At 39.2% G+C, this 27486-nt stretch overlaps 1 protein-coding gene across 16 annotated transcripts in view; it reads left to right on the top strand.

Annotated features, from left to right (window-relative positions):
- Positions 1-27486, top strand: part of KIF21A (kinesin family member 21A) — a 162335-nt gene that overhangs the window by 87083 nt on the left and 47766 nt on the right. For 9 of the 16 annotated variants that reach the window (XM_005286831.5, XM_005286833.5, XM_005286835.5 and 6 more), the window contains exons 9-22: positions 385-574; positions 3901-3964; positions 4567-4770; positions 9377-9415; positions 12099-12186; positions 13189-13303; positions 15028-15216; positions 18637-18836; positions 19088-19195; positions 19919-19987; positions 20111-20325; positions 23114-23267; positions 23742-23939; positions 26118-26219. In XM_005286831.5, the coding sequence (XP_005286888.2) occupies positions 385-574; positions 3901-3964; positions 4567-4770; positions 9377-9415; positions 12099-12186; positions 13189-13303; positions 15028-15216; positions 18637-18836; positions 19088-19195; positions 19919-19987; positions 20111-20325; positions 23114-23267; positions 23742-23939; positions 26118-26219 (1935 nt within the window). The remainder of the gene's footprint in view (positions 1-384; positions 575-3900; positions 3965-4566; positions 4771-9376; positions 9416-12098; positions 12187-13188; positions 13304-15027; positions 15217-18636; positions 18837-19087; positions 19196-19918; positions 19988-20110; positions 20326-23113; positions 23268-23741; positions 23940-26117; positions 26220-27486) is intronic. The other 7 variants (XM_008178885.4, XM_008178908.4, XM_065554315.1 and 4 more) reach the window with 1 other exon arrangement.

Raw genomic sequence — 27486 nt, forward strand, 5'->3', positions numbered from 1 at the left:
CAACCCTAATATTCTATGATTCCCAGCAAATGTACTACTATTAAGTTTGTTTACCAAGCAACATAACCTTGGTTATGGTTATGAGAAAATGTTTTTATCTTAATAAGAAAAGGGATGGATTACTCATTCCCTCACCCATGCTAATACATGTTCCTGTGGATTATCACAGACTTAGAGAATTTTGTAGGAACCTGTTGTTAAAATAATGGCAGCACATAACTGTTTTGAGAAATATGCATATTACAGTAATCTTTGAAAGAATGATTGCTTCCACCTTGAAGTGTCTTTGGAAGTGTATGGAATTTTAAGTGTACTGCCTTTTCTGAGTTGAATGAATGTTTGGTTCAGATCAGTGTTAACTAGTAATAAATATGTTTTCTCTAGGGCAAAAGGATTATTGATGAAGAAGGTATCGAAAGCGTCAATGACATGTATCATGAAAATGCTATGCTGCAAACAGAGAATAACAACCTGCGTGTAAGAATTAAAGCAATGCAAGAGACTGTTGATGCACTAAGAGCCAGAATAACACAGCTTATGAGTGATCAAGCGAACCAGGTCCTTGCAAGAGCAGGTATTGTGTACTTTTTAAAATTGAAAACTGTCTAATACATTTATTAATGAGGCAGCTAAACTCTTGCTTTTCAGTTCTTGCAGGTTACTTAGGGCAGAAACTGCAAAACCTACTTCTGCAGTAAAAAGTCCCCTCTTTGCAGTCTTCATTGTATTACTTAGAAATTTTAGTAGTAGAAAAGTTGTTTAAGGCCCCAATTGACCAGACCACTTTAGTATGTGAGTAACTTTAAACATGTGAATGGTTCCAGTGGATGGGCATGTGTGCTTAGATGCTTTGCTTTAGATTGGGGCTAGATACGGAATGGGTGGATGTTGTCGTGATTTCCTCAAATCGTAGACTTAGGCTACATCTTCACTACGGGGGGGGGGGGGGGGTCGATTTAAGATATGCAAATTCAGCTACGCGAATAGTGTAGCTGAATTCGACGCATCGCAGCCGACTTACCCCGCTGTAGGGATGGCGGCAAAATCGACCTCTGCGGCTTCCCGTCGACGGCGCTTACTCCCACCTCTGCTGGTGGAGTAAGAGCGTCGATTCGGGGATCGATTGTCACGTCCCAACGGGACGCGATCAATCGATCCCCGAGAGGTCGATTTCTACCCACCAATTCAGGCAGCCTAAGTGATTGAAATTGCTTTATCTACTGCTCATTTTGCATGTTGCTTTAGAGCAATCTAAGGAGCTATGAACATATCCTACATTACTACATTTATGATGGCTATATTATCAGCATTAACTAATATAGAAAATAAATAGAAAAAGTTAAGTTTAAATAATGTTGAACTTGTGACACAAACGAGAAAACTTACATTTCAGAATGGTAACTCATTGTAAACTCACATGTCAAAGATCCTGCCTACACTTGTGGTATCATTTTTTAAAAAATCCCATCAGTTCAGCTGAACCAGTGTTAGAACTGGTGGAAGGCCTAATGTAGATAAAGCTCCTGTGAGAACACCCATTTTACCACTGTGCTAATTAAACTTGCTTTTCAGCGTACCAGACACTCCTCTATACAAGGGTTCCTGCTGGTTCATCTGTACTGGTGTTAAAATTATGGGAATTGGGAGGGGGCGGGGAGAGGAAATAGCCAGGCCATTCCTTAACCAAGGTGTTAGCCGTGCTACAAAACACCTCTGAAGTCCTCTATATGCATGTCAGTGAACCTTCTGGGGGCAGCAGTGATCCAGCTGGGGCCAGTTTTGTTTATAGTATAAACAGCCATAAAGTCTCATCTACACTGGCCTCATAGCTATCTTTTAAAGGCTGTGTGCATACCCAGTCCTATGAATCACTGTATTATATGGTTTATCTAACTGATGTGTACGTGACCAATTCCATGTCAAAACCTAGAGAAGCTTCAGTTTTCCCAGATATAAAATTGCAGCCAGCAGAGGGAGGTGAAAGCAGGTTTAGAAGCTGTTTTCCCCCTTGTGCCCAACAATGGGGTTGTGCAACTTGGGAAAGTCCACATTTGCCACGCTATTGGGAATCAATGTGCATATCTGTTGTCTGTTGGTATTGATATCAACATCAACAGGAGTGGAGAAAAGAATGAAAATTAAACTGTCCAAATTAAATAACAAAATAAATACAATTAAAGGACACAGGAAACAGTAAGTTCCTCTACATCAGAGGTTCCCAAAGTGGGCGATACCGCCCCCTGGGGGGCGCTGGAACGATCCAGGGGGGCAGTAGTAGCCTCGGGTGCAATTGGGGGGCGTTGAATAAAAATAAGGGGGCGGTGGAAGCATAAAGAAAGAATATAAGAAAATTTTGAAAAACCGTTCGTACATGTTTCATCTGTTGTGTAACATAGAGTTAAAGTTGTAGTGATTACTTTATTTTCCAAATAAATTCACAAATTATAACCGATCAGATGTCAAGTCCGCCAACAACTCTTAACAAGCAAGTGTTGGCAGGCGAGCGTGTCGCGCATTGTCGGGAAGTCCAGCATGCATCGGCAGGAATATGTGCGTGTAATGACTTGTTTACAATACGATACTATAAATAGGCGACATGTATGAAATCTAATTTAGATTGTTTCTTAATTGTGTAAAAAGCAGTTAACAATAGTGCAATAAGTATTTAAAATTTTTTATTCATATTCAATACCTTCGATCTTTACGGATTACGGGTCACATACAAAGCAAATTGTATTATTGTTGTTTCAATAAAACAGCAATTTACACGTGAGTATTTTTATACATTTTCTTACATATCTACCGTACGTTTCTGTGTCTCTAGTGCTTACTAATAATAAAATCGTAGCAGGCTTATGTCAGTACAGTACTATTTGAAGTGTACAGTCAATATATTTGTCATATTTTTATTACAATATTAACGAAAATGGGAATGAAATCGTAAAAAAACTTAACTATTAACATTTATTTATATCTATCGAATCATCTGTGTTAATTGGTAAATAAGGCGTGTGTTAATAAGGAACAATTATTTAAATAAGGGCAAACTAAATTAAAACTATTAACTGATTTTTAATTGCATATTGATTATTTTTAATTAATTATTTCTTGATAAATTTAGTTTGATATTTGACAATTTAATATCAAATACATATATCTAATGCTGAGCAAAGAACAAAACCCAGTTTATTAGTTTCATTAGTATTTTAGTTTGCTTGTCTTTTGCCATCTTACGCAAAAACCACTGTATACCTGATGTCGTGGGCGATATTCTAATAACACATCTTTCTTTACTATATTGTAGGACATAGGTAGAAATATAGATACATAAAAGAACACAAATTTTTCACTGCATCTTTCTGTTTGTTCGCTTAAAGAAGGTAGATTTCCAGGGGGGCGCTGAGTAATTTTTTTTCTGAAAAGGGGGGCGCTGAGTAATTTTTTTTCTGAAAAGGGGGCGGTAGGCCAAATAAGTTTGGGAACCTCTGCTCTACATGGAAAATTTTAGGCCAAAATCCCAGTGGTTGTCATTTTAACCTCAGTGTCTCAAGATTTTTGATGCCTAACCACTTTAATGTTACATCTTCAGAGAGAATGTCATTTGAGTTGCAAGACTGGTAGGTGTTCAGTGTGACACATTGCTTACAGATATACGGTACATTACTGTTAAGTTCCTCATTTCACCAGATCTTTTAATTTCCTTTTGAAGAAACACGCTTGGTTGCAGCATTCTCAGGTTATGGAAGATATACAATATATATTTTTTCACAAATGAGGAGAAAATTTAAAGTGGGAAACCCGAATCACAATGTACCTTTTTAAATAGCCCAATTCCACTGCATCCATACTAATTTAATGTGAATAAGTTATATTATGTCACTTTCTCTGTCTCTCTCAAAGGAGATGGGAATGAAGAAATCAGCAACATGATTCATAACTATATCAAGGAAATTGAAGATCTCAGGTACTTGTACAACATGCTGTGGTGTTTTGAGTCACATTTATGGGTGGAAAAAACCTTTCAGAATGTAGATGCTTTCTAAATTGCTACTCATTATATCATTGGTGGGGCTGAAAACATTGGAAATAGCTTTATGGTTTAGCAGAACCTAGTAACTTTGTATAAGTATTGGTATTTGAGAAAATACTTAAAAACAAACAAACACCTTGATAACAAAAGTAGAATCTAAAATTATTATTGTACATGCCCTGTATTTTTAAAGGAAAATAAAGATTATTATGAATTTAACTGTTAACTTTTTTAGACTTAACCTCATTGTTCCTTAGAGGTTACCTTGCAAGTGGTGATCCAGCCCAATTCCCATGTAGCATTAGTGAGCTGGTAAGGGCACAGTATGAAATGGTATGATCTCTGGAAATGTCAGAGTGGTTTTTCTTAATACTTTATATGTGTTCTACAATGGCTTAGAATTTGTTTTTAAGTTTCAAGACAGTTTGGTTCCGGTGCTGTGAAACTACCGGTATACTCTTCATATATCCATAGTATTTCTAACTGCATGATATCTTAGTGGGTTTTTTAATGGTTTTGTTTTCTTTTGTTGTTAGAGCAAAATTATTAGAAAGTGAAGCAGTTAATGAAAATCTTCGACGCAGCCTGTCAAGAGCTTCAACAAGACCATCATATTTTGGAGGCCCTTCAGCATTTTCTGCTTCTGTGCTGTCTTCAGAAAAAGAGACTTTGGAAATTCTTGATATAGCTAAGAAAGATTTAGAAAAACTGAAAAAAAAAGAAAAGAAGAAGAAAAAGAGGTAGCATTTAAAATCCATATTTTTAATGTTTTAAATCCTTTTTATGCAAAGGGGTGTATTTTAACCAGTGCACAGGATAGGGCTGTAAGTTGCTTATACTGCAAACACTTAAGCACGTACCTAACATTTGCATGTGTGTTTCCACTGACTTTCTTTCCGTAAAATTAAGCACATAGTATTTGCAGAATCAGGGCCTCAGTCCTAGTGCATGTTTTTATCATTTGAAACTCAGAATAATTTTGAAACTATAGTAGTAAAAATTATATGTGTATTGTTGTCTTCATACAAGTCTGAGATTTCAGTGAGAGAAAATAACTCTTTTGTGTACTCTGTTGAAACATGGAAGTAGCTTGCTCGATATACTGAACAGCTGTTGGGAATTCCATTAGTAGTTCTTGAATGGCTTCTTTTGCTTGTACGTCTTCAGCTTCTATCCCTGTTTTTATTCAAGACTTCCTACTTCACTGCAATACCATGCTTCATTATTTTCTTTTATTCAATTTCTAACTCATTGAAATGTGCATAGACATTGATATCTGTTCAGACAGCAAGGATCCATTCATTGATACATTGATTCCTCTAAATATCAAATAGTTCTCTTTTCTCTGAAATCTTCCTGTGCTTTTAATTCATTATGTCATTTTTATTGGCTGTTGAAACTTACACAAATAAGTAATCAAGAATTTTCACAACTTTTTAAAAAAATCTGCTACAAATATGAAATATTGAGGTCAATAGTTCTGTATAAGGAAGATCTATTGGATTGAGTCCCATATCTATAAAAGTCATAACCACAAGAGGTGACTGACAAAAATACTGACTGTTAGTTGTAGAAATTTACCCTTTCTCATGGTCACTAGGTTCCTTTGTGCCTACGTCTGCAGGGAAGTTTCAATTTTATTTATTTATTTATTTATTTATTTGACACACACTTTATCTCACTTCTTAGTCAGATGTCTTTTTATGGATCCTGGAAGGTGCTGAGCATTGTAGTCCTAATCCAGCAAAACACTTTGGTAGGTTTAAATTTAAGCATATGTGCTGAGATTTACGCTTGTTTTAAAGTTAAAGAACTATGTAAGTGTTTTGCTAAACTAGAGCCCGAGTGCTCAGCACTTCGCAAGGTCAAGCCCATAGAAGGAACTGGTCACTTGAAAGTTTCAAGGAATCTCTACCCCATGTACAGAATTACACAAAGGGGTATGTACTTATTTATTTATTTATTTATTCCTTTTTCTGAAGTCTCTGGTATTGGCCATAGCGGCAGCAGGAGACTGAACTCCAGAATTGGCAAATGCTGTGAGCCAGATCCTTGGCTGGTGTAAATCTGCTTAGGCTGGTTATCAGGGCATGTGGTCCTATGTGTTTTACACGTGTATAAACATGTAAATCATGTTCTTGTTTAATTCCTAAGCAATAGAATGATTGTTGTAGTCTGCTCAGATGGGGAGGCTCAGAAAACGCTGCATCTGGGTTCACTTTTGTATCCTTGCAATTATTGAATGGGATCGTGGTTTATTAATACCTGTAGGGTTTGTATCACTCTTGGACTGGCTGGAGGGTCTGAGCGTGCAGTGAGCCGCTGCCTGAGTCTTCCCCCTGAGTCAGGAGGGGCATGTGTACCATTTGAACAAATTATTGAATGGAATCATGGTTTATTAGTACCTGTAGGATTTGTATCGCTATCTATATAATTTGTGGCTGATACTCCTTGGAATAATCTATGTAAAGTATACAGCTATATAAATTGCTGTTGTGTGTATAGTTAAAAAACATACAGGAAAAACCCCTTGAATGGTGAGAAATGTTAGGGTTTGGGGGATCATACAGGTATGGTGTGATATTGTTAACTATGGATTCCTCCCATCTGCTTAATGAACTGCACAATGGGCATTTGTGGTAGAGGGTTCTCTACATTTGTTCCACTGAAATGTCAGTAGTTGGCAATGGATTAGCTAATGAATTATAAATGGACAAATTGCCTTGACATTTGGGGATTCTTTCCTCTACTCCTGTCTCCTTCATGCATTTAGCTGCTCTAACTGTACTGTACCTTGTTATGGATTTCATTCTTTTTAAGTTGCCTGACTAGCATAGCCCCTGTACGTGCATAGTGTTTTGAAGATTTGATTTGTGCTGTCCCACGTCACCCAGTGGCACCCACAGCCATACGTACCATACTCACAGTATGTACTGTTGGCTCTGAGTAGAGACCCAGCAGATGCCACCCGCCTCTGGGCCAAGCCTGGGACAGCAGCATGGGCAGCCCCATAGCTGGGGAATTGACACCCATGGTAAGGTGGGGCACCCAGATCCCCCACCCAATGGAGGAGCTAGGGGCTCAGGGAAGTGCCAGGGCCTCCTGTCCCAGCCCACAGAGCTGGGACTCTGGCAGGAGTTCCCCCATTCAGTGGAAATGCAGGCTCCCCAGACCAATACTTCCTGTGTAGCTGGCGGGGCACTCATGCTGCTGTCTTGGGCATGGTCAGGAGGGAAGATGGCAGCTACTGGGTCTCTGTTCACAGCAGGATGGGGGGGCTGGCCCCCCCACTCCTCCTTTTGCACTCCTTCCCTGCCTCCCCTATGGTCAGTGCTGCTTCCACCAGGGCAGTGGGGGAGCTCTCGGACTGGGTGAAGGGTCTGAGCATGCACACTGACCGCAATGATCTGCTGCCTGAGTCTCCTGCCTGAGTCAGGAGGGGCTTATGGATCATTTGAACAAATTCTGGGGGTGCCCCGTGTCACCAATTTTTATACAGTACTATTCTAGTCACATAAGTCAGTGTGACTAGTGATGCATCATCTTAAATAGGTGTTTCTAAATCACTGTAAGGTAGCCTGAAAATCTGCTTGTATGCTGTCACGGAGTGGGGGGACATCAGGGCCCTGCATCCCTCTTCCTGGGATTCACCGTGACTCTCAGCCAGCCAGTAAAACGAAAGGCTTATTGGACAGTAGGAACGCAGTCTAAAACAGGGCTTGTAGGTACACCCAGAACCCTTCAGTCAAGTCCTTCTGGGGGGCAGGGAGCTTAGACCCCAGCCTTGGGGTTCCCTGCGTTCCACCACCCAGCACAAAACTGAACACACAACCCCCTCCAGCAGCTCTCTCCCCTCTCCCCCCAGCTCCTCCTCTCCTTTGTCCAGTCTCCCGGCCAGAAGGTGTCACTTCTCCCAACCTCCCTCCTGGCTCAGGTTACAGCTCAAGGATCTTTCTTCAAGGGAAGTCCCCCATCTCCAATGTAACTCCCTTGCAACATTCCCAGGTCAAATGCGCCCTGCTCCATCACATATGCCTAAGTGCCCGTTTTTAAAGGAGAAATAGGTATGCAGTGCTTAGAATATTTAGCCCTTGATGAGCACCTATCATAAAACTTCTTGAAGTCAGCTGGCCAGCATGGCTGGTGGAACTGTCACATATCTAAGTATAGTGTTCTCCAATCAATGTGACCTAATCTCTCAGTTCCTGGGGTACATTTTCCTTTCCTCTTCCAATCTTTAGTTATTTTTACATACTTTATAACTTTTTTGATGCCTATACTAACTGTTCTTCCTTTAACTATTATCACATTAGATTATTGATAAAATTAAATAGGTATCAACATGGTTAGTATTTTACATTAGAAGGTGCACAATGGGAAGTCATTCCAATAAATTCCAACTCAAAATTAGTTCAGAATTTGAAAGAGAGATCAAAATTATAAAATATTTTCAGTAATTTAAGACACTTCTGCATTTATTGAAGTCATTCACACATCTCCTTAGTGTAATATATCTGTCATTTAAAAAAATTATTTGTATTTTTCCCATCCCATCGCTTCTGATTTGTACTTTTTTGTTGATGTTGTAACAAGCAATAAGTGGCAGATACATTTTTAATCCCAGAAGAGTAAACTATAATATTTTGCCTTAAAACCTTTAAAAACGCAGCAACTGCAAATTGCAGATGTATTCATAGGTTATGTTCAGAATGTATCATTTATAGTTTTACTGTTAGAAGTGGAAGTTTTCTGCATATTGTTCTTTTAATGCAAAGTGTATATATAGATGCCTGTAGCATATTCTAATATAAAATTAGTGTATTGTTTGAGTCCTAGTACATAGCAGGGGTATATATTTTGTTAGTATGGTTTAAAGGCAGTACTTTTTGAAGTTTTAAAACAATATTTTGTTAACGGCCCCCTATGCTGATTTAAAGGGCATTTTGAAGAGCAAGAAACATTTATCTTTGAAGATCATACTTTTTTAAAAGCTAATTAGAAATGATTCTCAAAATAAAATAAGCAGTTGTGTTTCCAAAAAACCCTTCACTAGTGTACCTGGAGGTATAGACAGCTACAGTACTTTATAATGACAGACTGGTCAACCTCAGATACTAGAAACACTGCCTAGGGTACAGTAGCTCGTTAGTTTTCTCTTTACTTTCCAACTGCACAAAATGTATTGCCTTTTTACTATTTGTCGTCTTTTGATGGTATCTTTTTAAATTTCATTTTAAAATCCACAAGCTCATGTATCATTTTTACCTTCTTACCACTTTCGCTTTCACTGTCTGGTTTGTCCTTCATTGGCTTGGCCTTCCAATACTGTACCTCCTGCTTTTGAAGGCTACAGAAACTTGAGGAAAGCAATCAAGAAGAAAGAAGGTTGGAATATTTCCCAGGTTTTTAATTAAACTGTCATTTAAATTAATTTAGTTGCCATACATGAAAGGCAATTCTAGCAGTAGATTCATAGACACATATAGAGTAGTTCATTGGGGCTTTTTAAAACTGTTTTTTCTTTTAAATTAACACTTTTGTTGTTGTTGTTTAAACAGGAAGAAACATACTATATGTAACTGGAGGTCAAGGCTAACCTTGGGCTCTTGCTCTGCTGGGCTAGTAGTGTTGGGGGAGTAATGCTTCTAGCCTTTGAAGCTATGTATATAATACGCACACACACACACTAGTTTTAGCAGTGTGTAGTGTGTGTATATATAGCTACTCACTGCAGTGAAAAGCAAGCTGCATCCACCCTGCGGCGTGTAGCTACATGTCACTGAAAGATTCCAACAGCAGGGAAAGACTTCAGCAGATCTTGCTGCCAGAGCCTTTCACTGCAGGGAGGCAAGGCTCTGGCAGGGGGGAGGCACTGGGAAAAGCAGTTGGCAGTGTAGACAAGGAGGCACAGCTTGGGCAAGTAGAGAGCCATGTAGAGTATGTGCTTTGCATACATACCCTTACCCAGGCATGTATTTACTCTCCTTAACCTTGCCTACCTAGTTACACTCTTATTTATAACCATGCTGGGAGGCTACATGAGTATGTACACTATACACGGCCAAAAGGAGCATGCAATGTAAATGTACCCTGAGAATAGCTGGAGGGTTAAGCAGAAAGACATCTGGTCATCCCAGCTACGTGAGAAGAGTAGTAATGCTTCCCTACAAGAAATGTATGGAGAGACATTAAAACAGGCCAAAAATAGTTTTCATAATGGCACATAAGGCTTGATCCATGTTTGAATGAAGTCACTGCAAAATTTCCTTTAATTTCAATGGTGTGTGACTGAAATCTCAAGGCCACCAGCCTTGCAGACTCCTTCCTAGAATCTGAAAGTCAAGCTGGGTTCTTTTTGGTATCATGTGTCATCAGCAGTAAGGATGCTACAATTGTAATTTTGTTAATAGTTCTACTGATGATGAAAGGACCGGAATAGAATCCAGCTAGCTCTGTAGTGCTAAGAGGAGTAAAAGTAAAATAAGCATTTATAATTCTGAATACACACGGGAAGCAGATCTGCTGCTTAAGATGGTGCCATGTATACACTTACTGTTAGAAGCACACTTTAAAGCTGACTTACAAAAGTCATGTACCAAATGCCAAGCACTTCATGAATGTGCTGTGTATCCACAGTTGCCAGACTGACATTCAGCAAATTTACATAAAAACATAATTATTTCTGATTCTGTGATGTCCAGCCTGCCATTGCTGCCTGGCTCCTGATCTGAGATGATGCCCCAGCGTGTATTGTGCTGTGATATAGTACTTATAAATCTGTGTTGGAAAGTCAGGTTCACCTGTACAGGGTCAGAAAAGTTCAATTTTTAATATATGATGTTTTTTTCCAAGCAATTACGCCTTCAAAAATGAATATATAAAGAGGACATGGAATATATTTAAGGAATATTTGCCCTGCCTGCAATGGGCCAATTTCAGTTGGCCTCTAGAACAATTGTTATGTGCTGGGTATCATATTGTGTCAGGAGACAGTCAACCCAGGTGACTGTAGAAGCTGTGGAACCTGAAAGAAGAGAAATAAAGATGGTTATAGGTTATAATGTGCTAAATGACTCTCTTGTATTAGCTACAGAATGAATTATGTGTGTGTCAATGAAGTAACTGGAATTTGGTACTTGACTTTTTGCAGGTCACCTTTTAACTGTGGATTTTGCTTTTTCCATCACGACCTGGCATTTAAAAGAATGAAGTAGAATATAATTCTCTTTTCAAATGGCTGTACTTATAATAGTCAGTTTTAACATACCAATCATTACAGTTCACATTTTTAAGAGAGGAAAGGGAGTACAGATGTGTGGCATCCAAGTAAGATTAAGCAATATTCTAAACACTGGAAGCATGTAAATGTACTTAAAAAAAAAATCTAAAATGCATCCTTGACAAATGAAAAAGTTGCTTTTTAAAACAGTGCCCTATTGCAAAAATCCTATTTAGGGTTTCTTATGTATTTTTTATGGTGTATCAATGCCTACTTTAAGCATGCTTTCATGTATAGGTACATAACAGCTCCAAAAAGCAATACAGTTTAATAAGTTAGGATTCTGTTTTTCAAAACTTATGCCTGAGTTTGCAGATGACACACTGTAGAATCTATCATACTGTTTAACAAAATCTGCTGCATGCTCAGTCACACACAAAATACTCTTCTATTATGTTTGGTAAAAGTTACAGGGGATACATTGCGATTTCTATCCAAAGTGGGTACTGCTATAGTATATGGAGATTTTTATTCCTATTTCTTAAGTTTTTAGTTACAAAATTAAAAATCCTAAAAGTAAAAGCTACAATTATTTTATGATCAATAATGCTGCTGTATAAACCAAGATTATGTAGGGGTAATTTAAAAATCAGGGCATTGTTATCTTAGAGGTCTAGAAGTTATGTTTTCCCAGTGCTCAGCTTTGTTCACTTGGTTAACTGCATTTTGTATTTCTCCTTTTTTTGGAGCATCATGTTTTTACAAGTGCCAAAGGCAGGTTATTGGTTTAGGGGGAAAAATACTATCATAGCATCAATGAGCTAATATTTCATTTGCACTTTCTTTTAGTAATGTTAAAGAGGAGAACCCAGACAACGAACAGGAGAAAAGGGATGAAAAAAGCACTTCAGAGAGAGAGAATCATGAATTGGAAGCGGTAAGTACTGTATATACTCGTTCATAAGCCGAATATTTTTGGTAAAAAAGTGACGCATTAAAGAGCGGGGGTTGGCTTATGAACAGGTCTACACCAAAATGTGATGATTTTAAACTCTATGGAATCATTGAATTGAATATCTAATATAGGGATCGGCAACCTTTAGCACGTGGGCCGCCAGGGTAAGCACCCTGGTGGGCCGGGCCAGTTTGTTTACCTGCCGTGTCTGCAGGTTCGGCCGATTGCAGCTCCCACTGGCTGCGGTTTGCCGCTCCAGGCCAATGGGGGCGGCAGGAAGCAGTGGCCAGCATATCCCTCAGCCTGCGTCACTTTCCGCCGCCCCCATTGGCCTGGAGCAGCAAACGGCGGCCAGCAGGAGCCGCGATCGGCTGAACCTGTGGATGCGGCAGGTAAACAAACTGGCCCGGCCTGCCAGGGTGCTTACCCTGGCCAGGCTGCGGGCCAAAGGTTGCCAATCCTGATCTAATACATTGTAGTTTTGTTTACTTGGAGCGTCTGCAGGCATGAAGCCCGCCCCTCAGCTCCTTGTGGCCGTGGTTCGCCGTTCCCAGCCAATGGGAGCTGCAGGAAGTGGCGTGCCACTTCCCGCAGTTCCCATTGGCTGGGAACGGCGAACTGTGGCCACAAGGAGCTGAGGGGCGGGCTTCGTGCCTGCAGACGCTCCAACTAAACAAAACGTCCCAACCTGCCAGCGGCTTAACCTGACGGGCCAGGAGCCAAAGTTTGCCAACCCCTGAAATATAGGGTCGGCTTATGAAATGGTCATACAGTTTTTGCTATTTTTACCTATCCATTTTGCGGGGTCGGCTTATAAATGAACGGGCTAATGAACGAGTATATACGGTACTTAAAAGGTGATATACTAGCTCATAGTCTGATTTGTTACCCTGCTTCCATGTACTTCCAAGTTAATCTAAGTGTCAAAGGGTGGGTGGGTAAATGTAGATTTTTGTCCTAATTTTTCCCCCTACTTACTTATAGGAAGAAATTCAGGAAGTAAGTGATCATGAGGATGAGGAAGAAGACGAAGATGAAGATGATGATATGGAAGTTGTTGAAAGCTCAGATGAATCTGATTCTGACTTAGATGAAAAAGGTAACATCACTTCAGTATTTTTGCAGAATTTGTTTAAAAAAACCTGCTTTGTCTGCGCACCCCATATTTGGGCATAGATGATACTGTTTTATTCTGGTCCTGCCACTTTCCTTCTCCATGATGACTGCCATTTGCGGTTCTTTCCCTTTGGCAGGAAGGGAAGTATGCTCAGCATCTCTTGAGCCCACTATCAGTAGTATTCTGTGAATTATCTATAATGGTGTGCCCTTCCGGGGCTCCTAGAACATGTTTCTTTACATTGCCTCTCATCTTACTGCAAGAGTCCTGAATTGCCCTTGTGCAATTCACCCAGGTTTGTTCTATAGCCCAGTAGAAGCAATCTGATACTTGATTTATTTCTCTAAACCTTTTGTTTAGAAAAATATCCTCAGTATAAGATTAAAACACTAGGTTAATTTTCTTCATTCTGAAGAACACCATGGATGAGGATGAGGTGATATCCAGCACCAGTTAATTCGGCTGTTTTCAGAGTTTAATTCTGAAATGCTGAAGCTTATAAGCCAACTTGGTTATGAAGAGACAGAGGTTTCCTATATAGAAATGGTACTTGGCACAAAAAGCTAGTGTAGGCATTACATACAAATCAGGATTGCCCCCTTTATAAGCGCAGAATCTGGGATTCAGCCCAGCCCAACAATCTGCCTCATGAGAATTAGGCCGGGGAACACTCCATGTATATCCATTCTTCTCTGATTGACTAACGGTCAGATAAGAACTTTAAAAAGGGCCACAGAACTTGGAGTGTCCCTGGCTGACCGCTCCATTCTGGAGCACAACCAGAGAAGCCAGGGCCCATTGGCTTATAAAGCTAACCTAATTGCAGTCAGGGCTAGGGGACCCCCTCCCTTTGATTGAGACAGCTCCTCACTTCTCTCTGGAGATAGGATATACCTTTTCAGCAGCTGGGTTAGGGGGTACGTGAGGGGGACCCCACCCCAAGATTCACAGACCAGTCAAGATTTCCTCCTTACACTCTCCTGAGCTTGCTGTTGGAAGTTTCTGCAGCTTTGGAGTTGAAGGAACTCTAGCAGGTTGTGTGAGCTGAGCACAAGGAGGGGCATGGTGTCAGAGATGGGAGTTGAGGGTAAGGAGTTGTGAAACAAAAATAGCACTGATCTGACATACATGAACTTTCCCATTATCCTACTAATTCCATATTTCACAGAATTGGTGTGGTGGGTGGGAGGGCATGGTTTTGTATTTTTCTGGATCTCAAAAAATAGATTACCCAGGTGCAGATCCAGCATCTGTTTCCCTCTGTCAGAGTTACAAAATACTCAAAATCCTTATGTGCACAATCACATATGCAGTACAAAATTATAGATACATAAGCATTAAACTCCAAATGAGCTGTGACTGTCCAGAATGTATTCATATGAGCATGACAGATTTTGCATGTCAACCCAAAATTATTACATGATCCAAGCATATTAGGCAATACAGGTTTTTTGAGACATCTGACATTTGTACACTCAGAAGAGTATGGCTATTTATTTCCAGGTTGGCCCCGGTGTTTGGTAGTTTATGCCAAAGAATTTGGCTTTTCAAAATCCTTGGCTTTTGGAAAAAATGCTTCTATGACATTATATTTTGATTACGCTAAAGTTACAGGAGGTGTTTGTCTATATGTTTATATGGCCCTCATTGCCATAGAATCTGAGTGCCTCCATTTTTAGTATATAATTTTTCTTTTTTTCTTTTAGAAAATTATCAGGCAGATTTAGCAAATATCACTTGTGAAATTGCCATAAAGCAAAAGCTGATAGATGAACTAGAGAACAGCCAACGAAGACTGCAGACTCTGAAAAAGCAATATGAAGAGAAGCTAATGATGCTACAACATAAGATTCGAGACACTCAACTTGAAAGAGATCAGGTTCTTCACAACCTGGGTAGGACATATAACTTTATTTAAATCATTTTACTGTAGTATCTTCATGACAAATTATTTACTTTCCCCCTATACATATAAGTTGGTACTGCATGAAAACCGCGAGGAGAAATTATTTGAAAATTAGCTGCTAACTAGAGTCATTTTCTAATCTTTGTTAATTTTTTAGTTTTAATAATACTAGTTTTTAAGTCTTTATTACTGTTTGGTACTAGGGATAGGTGAACATGTATTTTCAACTTCTTGTAAGTTCTGACTTCCTTTCACACAGTTTAGTACTTGTATTCAAGGTTCTCGTTCCTTTTCCTTTCGGTCACCCTACATAAGAGAAGAACCAAAACCACAACAGAACAGTTCAGTGGTGCAGTCAGTGCTCTATGCCCCGTCATGGTTTGGGATGTAATCCAGACTAATGAGAGGTTGTGTCACTGCTTGTCCTGTAACCCTGAGTGCCTTACAGTGCTCTGCTGTGGTAGCTCCCTGTCTGGATGCTCCCAGCCAGCAGACAAGCCACACTTTTGTCTCTACCAGCCTTGGTTTCTGCTGGCCAAGTGACCCCAATATATCCCCAGTCCTGAATTTCCTCAAAACCCTCTGCCCTGAAATGTCCAGCCCCTTCCTAGAACATTCAGAGGAGTAATAAAGTTTGTTGCTCCTTTAAAGGGGCAAAAGTACAGCAGCTTGTTGTTAATAATCACTTCAAGTCAAGCCCAGCACTGGGTTGATTTAGAATAAAAGTAAAACAAGTTTATTTAATCAAAAAGAGAGAGTTTTAAGTCAGTGCAAGTAGAAGGGATAAAGTCAGAATGGTTACAAGTGCATAAAAGTAAAAAACACTTTCTAGTGGCCAAGACTTAACTCCACAAGCTACAGCCTTGGTTCAAGGTAGATTTCCTACCAGTCTTTTTTTTTTTTTTTCCAGCCGTAGCTGACTTTCTCTCAGTCAGAACCTTCCATATAAGAACAAGATGCTGGTTTCCTTTGTCTTCCTTGGTGAAAGATCTTTACCTAAGCAGGTTTCTCACCTATATTCAGTTCAACCCCCTTGGCTGAAGGCCCCATCTTTCTCAGCTTGCAAGAGCTCCGGCCCATCCAGTGATGGATGCCAAGATGACTTATTCTTTCTCCTTATATCTTCTCAAACTCATTGTTTTGTCCCCCCAGACTCAGGATGACCTCCTGTTGTTCTTCCCTTCCTGTGGACTTCCTTTTCCCCTGTTGATTCATATGTAAATAGGGCTTCCATTGTTTTGATTCCAAAATGCTACCTTTTCTCCTAACTGGGGGAAAACCTGTTTCTCCCTGTGTTTGGTCTCAGGCTTTAAAGCATAATATCATTTGAGTATCCATATTTTCTCATTTAGTGTTAATACATATGTTTCACAATTCTATTAATCACTAGTGTCTCATTAGCTTTCAGAAAAGACTTTACTGGCTACACTTTTATAGTACTGTAATATTTTGTACAATCAGTGGATTCAGTTATTTATCATTTGAGGTTCAGACTCACTACCTTTATAGCCCAGTAGACCATTTAAATGTATTCTCATATAAAGTTCCTTTTCTCCTTCTGGGAAGAGACGCCATGTGATCTGGTGCAGACCTCATCCTGGTTCGTCCCCCACTTGTGATAGTTGAGTCATTACCTCCTCCCCTGGTTAGCTTGATGGATTTGTTTACCTTATGTGTAAATACATCTTCCCTATGTCTGCCTGATGACCAGGCTGGCGAGCCAAGCAAATACATATTTCATTGTCTAGGGAAGACTGGCCTTATGCATTGCTTGCCAAATGCATACTAAGAATATAATTCTAGCACATATCCATAACTCTTTGTACACACCCCATACATTCAAGAATATTAATGATCAGTGACTTATTAGTTTTCCAATGATATCTTACATGACATGTTTTAGATACAGATTCTGACAACTGTGTGATAAGTGAGTATGTCATGCCTGACAAGAGCTCCTGACACAGAATACTGACCCACAAATGGGCCTCTATGTCACATCCCTTATTTAAGTGATGGATGGCTGATAAACTGCCACTTTATTTTGAATAACCCACAATTTATAATATTTTAACTGTTATACAGGCAGTGTTTACTTTATTCTGCTTTACTCAAATTTTATTTACACATTCATTTTCATCATTGCCGAGCAGTCACAGCCCCCACGGGCTTCTGAAGGGCTTAGGAGTCATTGACACTTCTGAAAATCGGTCCCAAGGTGTTGCATGTTGCAAACACCTCAGAACCATAGGCCATTTTTGAAAATGTTGGCCTTAACTTACGTTGGGGAGCTTTTCCTGTGTCCCCCTAACCACACCCAACATTTTTAAGCCCAAGCAGATAACTGGACACACTTTGAATAACAGTTACAGTCCTGGTCCCTAAAACAGTGAGCTGGAGAAATAGCCTGATGTGTAACTGCAATTAAAGGTTTGTTCTACAGCATCAGATTGAGTATGTGAGTGTATCAGATACGAGGGCAACTGTTATTTAAATAATGCTGGCTGGGGGCCCAAGCTAATGCTCACAGTAATCAATGCAAGAACTCATTGCGATGAGTTCAGTAGGCACTGAATTACATTACTTGTTCTTTGCTACTGTGTGTTAGACTTGGACTTAATTATGAGGTTCTTGCTGGAAGAAGCTGGAGACTTTCCATGTACAAGTTATTCAGATGTTATATGGAGAAAAAGAAATTCACTGGGTGTACCAAGCCAGAAATGATGGGTGCTTTTCCTGACCACATGGCTACCAGCAGTAGCTTTCAGTGGTTTTTGATGATGTAAGAGGATCCAATATAGCTTGTGGGTCCTGGAACTTGAAGGGAAGGAGACATTTTAATTTACACTCCCACAGAGAGAGACACCTATTAAGTGCACCAATCTTTTTGAGTTGAGTCCTTAAGATTCTGTCAGTGTTGCTCTGTACGTTAGCCAGAGAAGGTCAGAGTTGGCATCCACCATTAGTTTCCTGTTCAGATTTGCTTGGGTAAACTAGTGTTAGGGGGAGAGAAGTGAGAATAGAGCGCTTAAAGTCTCCAACTCCTGTGTCCAGTGTAGACAATGTGTTCAGTAAAGCAGAAGGGAATTCTTCCGTTTTTGTTTTTAATTTGGTGCATGTGCCTTCAGTGCAAGGAAACCAGAGGATATATTAAAATTAGAAACCAATTAAGGACATAAAGCTGATTGTGTTAGTACTTGATATATTACCCAAAGCTATAGCAGTCATCAATTCTGGGTAGAGACTTCACAGCAGTGTGGAAGATAGAAGCAGAATGGGAAATTTAAATAGTTTAAAGCTGATTGGAGACTACTGCCAGTAAGCTGCTGACTGCAGAGGTAACTCAGTATGGACAAAGTGGAGATATTCTCAACAAATTAGCAGATAAGAATTCTCTTTTGTTATTTAGGTTCTGTGGAGTCTTGTTCAGAAGAAAAAGCAAAAAAAATAAAGTCCGAATATGAGAAAAAACTCCAAACCATGAATAAAGAACTGCAAAGACTGCAAACTGCTCAGAAAGAACATGCACGATTGCTTAAAAATCAGTCTCAATATGAAAAGCAGCTGAAGAAACTGCAGCAGGATGTGACTGAGATGAAAAAAACTAAGGTTTTTTTTTAATATGGTTAACATTTGATCAATGGGAAAGGGATTGAGAGCCATTTTCTCACATTAATGCTCTCACATTAAAGAAGAAAAAAGTTTATCTGGGAGGAGGTAAATTACTGAAAGTACAGAATAGTAATAGGAGATTATAGCATGAAGAAAATGCTCTTTACATGAGTGGTGGGAGAATAAAAACATTTTCCTTTAAAGTAAATGCCCTGTGTTAAGGTGGTTAAGAGATTGTTTCTATGCAGGTTCGCCTGATGAAACAAATGAAAGAAGAGCAAGAAAAAGCCAGGATGACAGAATCTAGAAGAAACAGAGAGATTGCACAGCTTAAAAAGGAGCAGCGCAAGCGAGAGGTGATTTACAGATAAGATGTGAATGTTCATAAAGCTTTCTGTACAGTAGTAAACTTGCTCATTATGATGTGGAATATGTCACATTTCTTCCCTCTAAACACAAATCCCCTCCTCTTACCATTAAACACGATTTTGCTTGACATCTGATGCATTTTAGTTACATTATGGAAATCCTGCCTCTAGGCTTCAAGTAGTAACTATTACAGGTCTGTCTCATCTTACGCTGGGGTTACATTCCATGGTCAGCGTGTAAAGCGAAAACCGCGTATAGTCAAAATTACATTGAGTGTTATGGCGGGTGGAATCGCCCGCACTACAGGAACAGTATTTAAATTATTTTTCTCTTTTTTTGTTTGTTTTTGCCGACCGCGTAAAGCTGAATTCGCGCATGTTAAATGCGCATAAGATGCGACAGACCTGTACTGAAAACAAACAAAGGCTCATTGTAGATATACCAGTGCCATTTGCAAAATTCTAGATGCCCATTCACCCCAGCCAAGTTATCTATTTGATGGGGGCAAGTAAAGTATTGAGATGTGTTTTCCCATTATAACCATTATATCAAATAATGGGCAAGAAGATTTTGCACCTGGGTTAACCCATTTTCACAACAGTTTTGCAAGCCTATATAAGCATATATTGGACTTCTTTTTCAGTTACAGACTGCTAATGACAAATGTTGGAGAGAAAAATATTTGGCTTATTCGTTGTTATTGTTCACAGCATCAGCTCAAACTTCTGGAAGCTCAGAAAAGAAATCAAGAAGTTGTTCTACGCCGCAAAACAGAAGAGGTATTGTTTTACAGCACTGGTGTGTCCTGTCAGATCATAGATATTTGCATCATTTCTGGTCATAAAGTCGAATTTATAATGCCACAGATGGTAGTAATATGTCTTGGTGTCCTGCTGTTTCAGGTTACAGCTCTGCGTCGACAAGTAAGGCCTATATCTGATAAAGCAGCTGGGAGGGTGATTCGGAAGCTGAATTTGCCTGACCATCCTATTCAAGAACCAAGTTCTAGTATGTCATCTGTAGACTATGATGGATCAAGATCAGCAGCACAGCAGAAGATGAGAATTCCTGTGGCCAGGGTCCAAGCATTATCAGTAACTGCAACAAATGGAACCAGGTAAAGACTAGGGCTGTCAAGTGATTAAAAAAATAAATGAATCGCAATTAATTGTGCTGTTAAACAACAATAGAATAACATTTATTTTAAATATTTTTGGATGATTACTACATTTTCAAATATATTAATTTCAATTCTAAGACAGAATACAAAGTGTACAGTGCTCACTTTAAATTTATTTTTTATTATAAATATTTGCACTGTAAAAAACAAAATATTTTATTTTTCAGTTCACCTCATACAAGTACTATAGTGTAATCTCTTTATCATGAAAGTTGAACTTACAAATGTAGAATTATGTACCAAAAAAATGGCATTCAAAAATAACTATGTAAAACTTTAGAGTCTACAAGTCCACTCAGTCCTACTTCTTGGTCAGCCAATCACTCAGACAAACAAGGTTGGTTACAATTTGCAGGAGATAATGCTGCCTGCTTCTTGTTTACAATGTCACCTGAACATGAGAACAAAGGTGTTTGCATGGCACTGTTGTAGCTGGCGTTGCAAGATATTTACGTGCCAGATGCACTAAAGATTCATATGTCCCTTCATGCTTCAACCACCATTCCAGAAGACATCCTTCATGCTGATGATGGGTTCTGCTTGATAACGATCCAAAGCAGTGTGGACTGACACATGTTCATTTTCCTCATCTGAGTCAGATGCCACCAGCAGAAGGTTGATTTTCTTTTTTGGTGGTTCGGGTTCTGTAGTTTCTGCATCCGAGTTCTGAAAGACTTCTGAAAGCATGCTCCACACCTCGTCTCTCTCAGATTTTGGACGACACTTCAGATTCTTAGATCTTGGGTCGAATGCTCTAGCTATTTTAGAAATCTCTCATCGGTACCTTCTTTGCGTTTTGTCAAATCTGCTGTGAAAGTGTTCTTAAAATGAACATGTGCTGGGTCATCATTCAAGACAGCTATAATATGAAATGTATGGAGAATGTAGGTAAAACAGAGCAGGAGACACATAATTCTCCCCCAAAGGAGTATAGTCACAAATTTAATTGACGCGTTATTTTTTTAATGAGCATCATCAGCATGGAAGCATGCCGTCTGGAATGGTGGCCAAAACATGAAGGGGCATACGAATGTTTAGTATGTCTGGCATGTAAATACCTTGCAATGCCGGCTACAAAAGTGCCATGCGAACGCTTGTTCTCGCTTTCAGGTGACGTAAATAAGAAACAAGCAGCAGTATCGCCGGTCAACGTAAACAAACTTTTTTGTCTTAGCGATTGGCAGAATAAGAAGTAGGATTGAGTGGACTTGTAGTCTCTAAAGCAGGGGTGGGCAAACTTTTTGGCCTGCGGGCCACATCGGGGAGGGGAGGGGGAATTGAATGTAGGGCTGTGGCAGGGGGTTGGGGTGCAGTGTGCAGGAGAGGATGCAGTGTGCAGGAAGGGGCTCAGGGCAGGGGGTTGGGATGCAGGAGGGGTGCGGGGTACGAGAGAGGGCTCAGAGCAGGGGGTTGGGGTGCAGGAGGGGTGTGGCAGGGGGTTGGGATACAGGGCCCGGCGCAGCAGCGGCACGGAGCGGGCCTAAGGGAGGCTTCCTGCCTGCCATGGCCCCGCGCCGCTCCCGGAAGTGGCCAGCATGGTGCCGGCCACTTCCGGGAGCTGCACAGGTCCAGGGCAGGCAGGGAGTCTGCCTGCTGGAAATCCCGTGGGCGGATTGAAAGCCCTGACGGGCCGAATCTGGCCCGCGGGCCATAGTTTGCCCTCCCCTACTCTAAAGTTTTATACTGTTTTGTTTTTGAGTGCAGTTATGTAAGCAAAAATATCTGCATTTGTAAGTTACACTTTCACGATAAAGAGATTGCGCTACAATACTTGTATGAGGTGAATTGAAAAATACTATTTCTTTCATTTATCATTTTTACAGTGCATATATTTGTAATTAAAAATAATATAAAGTGAGAACTGTGCACTTTGTATTCTGTGTGTAACTGAAATCAATATTGAAAATGTAGAAAAACATCCAAAAATATGTAATACATTTCAATTGGTATTCTATTGTTATAAGTGCAATTAATCGCGATTAATTTTTTTGAGTTAATCGTGTGTGTTAACTGCGATTAATTGACAGCCCTAGTAAAGACTAAACATACTTACTTATTTTACAATTTTACAATTTATAGCAGACATTCCTATCTAGATAGATATTGTAATGGTTTCTATTTTACAGTCTGATGTCACTTCCTATTCCCATAAAATGGTCCTATGACTGTTAATTTCACCAGGAGCAGGATTGAGCCTGGCATATTGTTATATAGGATAGAACAGTACAAAATGCCATTACAGGACAAGTCATACTTAAAAATCTAAATTTTTTTAAAATTCAGTTGCCATACTCAGCAAAATGTCATAGCGGTCCAGTTGTCCACATTATTCTTAAGAACAAATAACATCTCAGGAAAACAAAAAATACAAATACAGTTACACTTATGGATGGTCTGGGATTTGAACTCTGAAGCAGATTTGCTTATTTAAATGAAACTGGTCCTCAGATGACAGAAGTTCCTTATAAATCATTGCTTGAATTTCCACGATCCCTCCTTTGAAATGCTAAAGGACTTGACATATGTTTTGAAGTGCCAAAGATTATGAAGTATATCTGCAGAGGACTGATTACAAGTAGGTGGATGTGGAGTCAGGGTCTGCAAAAAAAAATGTCATGTTGTTTTGAAACATAATAATAATTTTGCATTGATAATTTGCAGTTTCAAAATCTAAACTGGACCATGTAGTTACATTCAGTAATGTGGCTCTCTGAATTAACCATAGGAAGAAATACCAAAGAAAAGGAACAACTGTCAGAGTTTATTCCTCAAAGACAGCCAGGATGAAGTGGCAATTACTTGAACGCAAAGTGACTGACATCATTATGCAGAGAATGACCATTTCCAATATGGAAACAGATATGAATAGACTACTTACGGTATGGTATTTATTATGCAATATCTTACATGCTATTGTATTAAAATAGCAGAAAGCAGATCCACTTTCTTTTATCAATAAATTACTTGTTCATATAGGACCTGCCAAGGTGATTCAAAGCCCATCTAAGTCAATGGAAAGACTCCCTGTGACTTGAGTAAGCATTGGTTTAGGCCAGAGGTCGGAGGTGCTTAACACCTTGAAGGCACAAGTGTATAAAGTGATTTATTGCCAGAAGTGTTTGAATCCCAGCGTAGAACGCAGAACCATCAAACTTTGCTGCGCTAAGAAACAAAACAAATATGGTGTAGGTATCAAGATCTAAAAACATTCACATTCTCTATTATTCCTCTCCCTCGGCAAAAAATGTACACTGAGGTTACCATGTAACCAGAAAAGAAGAAAAATAAATAATAAAAATTATATTTGATTTAAGTATGCAATCTTTTTATTTAAAATTTCTCTTGGAAAATAGCAACGTGAAGAACTTACAAAAAGAAGAGAGAAGCTTTTGAAAAAAAGGGAGAAAGTAATCAACGATGATGGTGGAGAAGCAGACAAAAATGTCCATAACATCAATGAGGAGATGGAGTCACTAACTGCAAATATAGATTACATCAATGACAGTATTTCTGACTGCCAAGCAAACATTATGCAGATGGAGGAAGCAAAGGTAGGTCAAGTGCTAAGGTTCAGTAATAGTAACATGTACAACTGGGAAATTGCATTAGCCTTGAGAATATTTTATTCTTTGGTGAATTTTGCCTTGGTATTTCATTCATTATGCAACCTACTCATTATGTTGTTAAGTTAAAATATGTTGAGGGGATGGTTGATATAGGTGGTCTTTGTACAGTGGGGTTTTCAGATATAAGTATTAGCTTTGATTATGTAATGTAAGGTAACATTGCAGGGCCTTTTAAATGCCAAAGCTGATGCTTTCCATTCTGCTGACATTAAATACTATGGTTCTTGTGACAAAAGCTCACAAATTTAATTTAAATCCTCCTTCCACAGTTGGCTGTTACAGTACAGTCTATTTCATATTCAGAAGACACACTTTCAGTTGTACTTGATTATTGTCTTATACATGAGTATATATCAATACTTCACTGTTAAACTGGGAGGATGTATCTAGTGTGGTCAGTCCGGGGTTCAGTACTATTCGATATTTTCATAAATGACTTGGATAACAAAGTGGAGAATAGGCTTATAAAATTTTCAGATGACACCAAGCTGGGAAGTCTTGCAAGCAGTTTGGGGAACAGGATTAGAATTCAAAACAACCTTGACAAATTGGAACATTGGTCTGAAATCAACAAGATGAAATTCAGTAAAGACAAGTGCAAAGTACTTCACTTAGGAAGGAAAAAATCAAATGCCCAACTACAAAATGGGAAATAACTGGCTAAGTGATAGTGCTGAAAAGGATCTGGAGGTTATAGTGAATCATAAATTGAATATGAGTCGGCAATGTGATGCAGCTGTGGGGAAAAAAAGGCTAATATAATTCTGGGGTGTATTAACAGGAATGTTTATGTAAGACATGGGAGGTAATTGTTCTGCTCTACTTGGCACTGGTGAGGACTCAGCTGGAGTACTGTGTCCAGTTCTGCAAGCCACCCTTGAGGAAGGATGTGGACAAAGTCAAGGGGAGAGCAAAAAACAGATAAAAGGTTTAGAAAACTTGACCTACGAGGAAAGTTTAAAAAAAATCTGACATGTTTAGTCTTGGGAAAAGAAAACTCAGATGGAACCTGATAAGTTTTCAAATATATTAAGGGATGTTATGAAAAGGATGGTGATGAATTATTCTCCATGTCCACTAAAGATAGGACAAGAAGTAATGGGCTTACTCTCCAGCAAGGGAGGTTTAGATTAGATATTAGGAAAAACTCTCAACTCTACAGTAGTTAAAATCTGGAATAGGCCTTCAAGAGAGATTGTGGAATCCCCATCATTGGAAGTTTTGAAAAACAGGTTGGACAAACACCTGTTAGGGATGGTCTAGGTTTATTTGATCCTGCCACACAGCAGGAAGCTGAATTTGATGACTTCTCGAGGTTCCTTCCAGCCTTACATTTCTATGATTCTATAAACAGTTAAATTAGTTGTAATGTTTTTGATATAACTGTTACTCTGTACTTTTTGAATATATTATATTAATAGTGTAAAATAAGGTAAAGAAGATTAATTGTATTGTCAAACAAATATATTGTTCACCTTGGATTGCCAAATGTAATCTGATAGGCAGAGATGAAGTCATAGGAACTAGGTGTTATAATTGTGTAGAAATGGGATTATTACCAGGAGCAGTGAAAACATCATACAGTTTGCCTTTTTAACTGCATTACATAGCAAAGTGTTTTTAACCACCAGACAGAATTTTCTAGAACTCTGTGGTACAGACTGCATCACGCAGTCTAAGCTATAATATTTAGTACCTTCTCAAAACCTCACTTTGACTTATTCTTTTACAGGGTTGGTCTGTTCCTGAATTCCTAGTTTACATTACTACATCAGTAACTTACACTATTCTCCTTATACCAGGATAATAGTTCCTTGAACTTTTGACCAGCTAGCCAATATGATGCAGGGACATATAACCCCTGTGGCATTAATAATGACGTTTCAACACAAAGAGCTCCTAAGGGAGTCTATAATGTTTAAAGATGGGATTTTCCAAAATGCTTTAATTAGGTTAAGAGAACACATCTCATTGACTATCATTGTTTTTGAAAACCCTACCCTGAATCTTTAGTGTTAATATAATTCATATTTTAAAATAGCAGCACTTGTATCATATAAATAGGATGTAAATTTTCTGACTTTTTTACTGTTGTGCATGTAGGAAGAAGGAGAGACTGTGGATTTGTCTGCAGTGATTAATGCCTGCACACTAACAGAAGCTCGATATCTTCTTGATCACTTCCTCACAATGGGCATTAATAAGGTAACACAGGGAGTAAAATATATTGTGCTTTCTGCTGAAGCATTTTGAATTGTCACATACTTTACAGGTATTTGCATGTTGGATCTATAAGGCTTTGACTAAAACATAAAAAACATATTTCAGGATGAAGTGTGCAAAAAATACTGCCAAATTATGAAATTATGCATATTCAACTATGCTGCCATATCACAAATGGTTTTTCCAGGGAAAAGAGCTGTAGTTTATTCTCTGTTCCCTGCCTCACACAAAAAAATCAAGTGTTATCAGTCACTGTAAAGAAATAAGACAATTAAGAAAAACACTACTAAGACCTATCCAGGCCATTTTTTTCAAGAATATGTATCTACGGTTAAGCTCCTAACTCCTTATTAAGACTCTTAAATAAGCGTGCTGATTTTCAAAACAACTGAGCACTCTGCAGCTCTCAGTGACTTCAATGGATGGTGCTAGGTGCTCAGAACTTCTGAAAACCAGAGCAGTTTTAAGGATCCTAACGTTAAGCAACTATTTCTTAAAACTGTAACATAGCTTTTTTAAATAACAAAACTGGAGTTACATATTTCTCACTGGCTATTTTCCATCCATATAACATATACATTTGACAAGACTTGTGCTTTTCAACATAGCAAGATGGCTTTTTTTCTTAATGTCTGGAATCCAGTGAATAATAACTTCAGAGTGAATGAGGTCACTACATATTTGGTATTTTATAATCTATATTTAATAGCTACAGGTATATCTGCTTCCCATTCTTACATATCAGAGATGTATCTGGAATATCAAATACCAATTGATATCTACTTCGAGTAGTGTCCCTATGGGTGCTCCACTGTAGGTGTATGTGCACCTCTGCACCTCTAATGGGAGATTTTTGGTAGCAGTGTCCGTTGAGCCCGCACATGCGCTCTCCCTCCTTCGTGGTCTGCCTCGAGCCTATCTAGCATTGCACAGGCAAACCCCCTGTGACACTGCACCCCATATTCTTCATAGTGATCTTATTATGATGTATATTATGCATCACAGTGTGAGAGGGAGCCCTGGCTGGTGGGTCAGAGGGCTCAGTGGTACCCCAGTTCCAGGTGGCACCCCGGAGGGAACAGTCACACCCCCTCCCTCAGTGCTTTCTCAACCGCCTTTGGCTTTGAAGGAGCAAGCAGTTGTCCCTTCCTTATCTGCACCATTAGCATAAGTAGTAATTGCTTCTGTTTATTTTGTTCTCCTTAATAGTTAGTGTTTCCTTTCTTTACTCCTTTGGGATTAAAGGAGG

Source organism: Chrysemys picta, chromosome 1 (genome assembly GCF_011386835.1).
Source record: "Chrysemys picta bellii isolate R12L10 chromosome 1, ASM1138683v2, whole genome shotgun sequence".
NCBI classification, from domain to species: domain Eukaryota; kingdom Metazoa; phylum Chordata; order Testudines; family Emydidae; genus Chrysemys; species Chrysemys picta.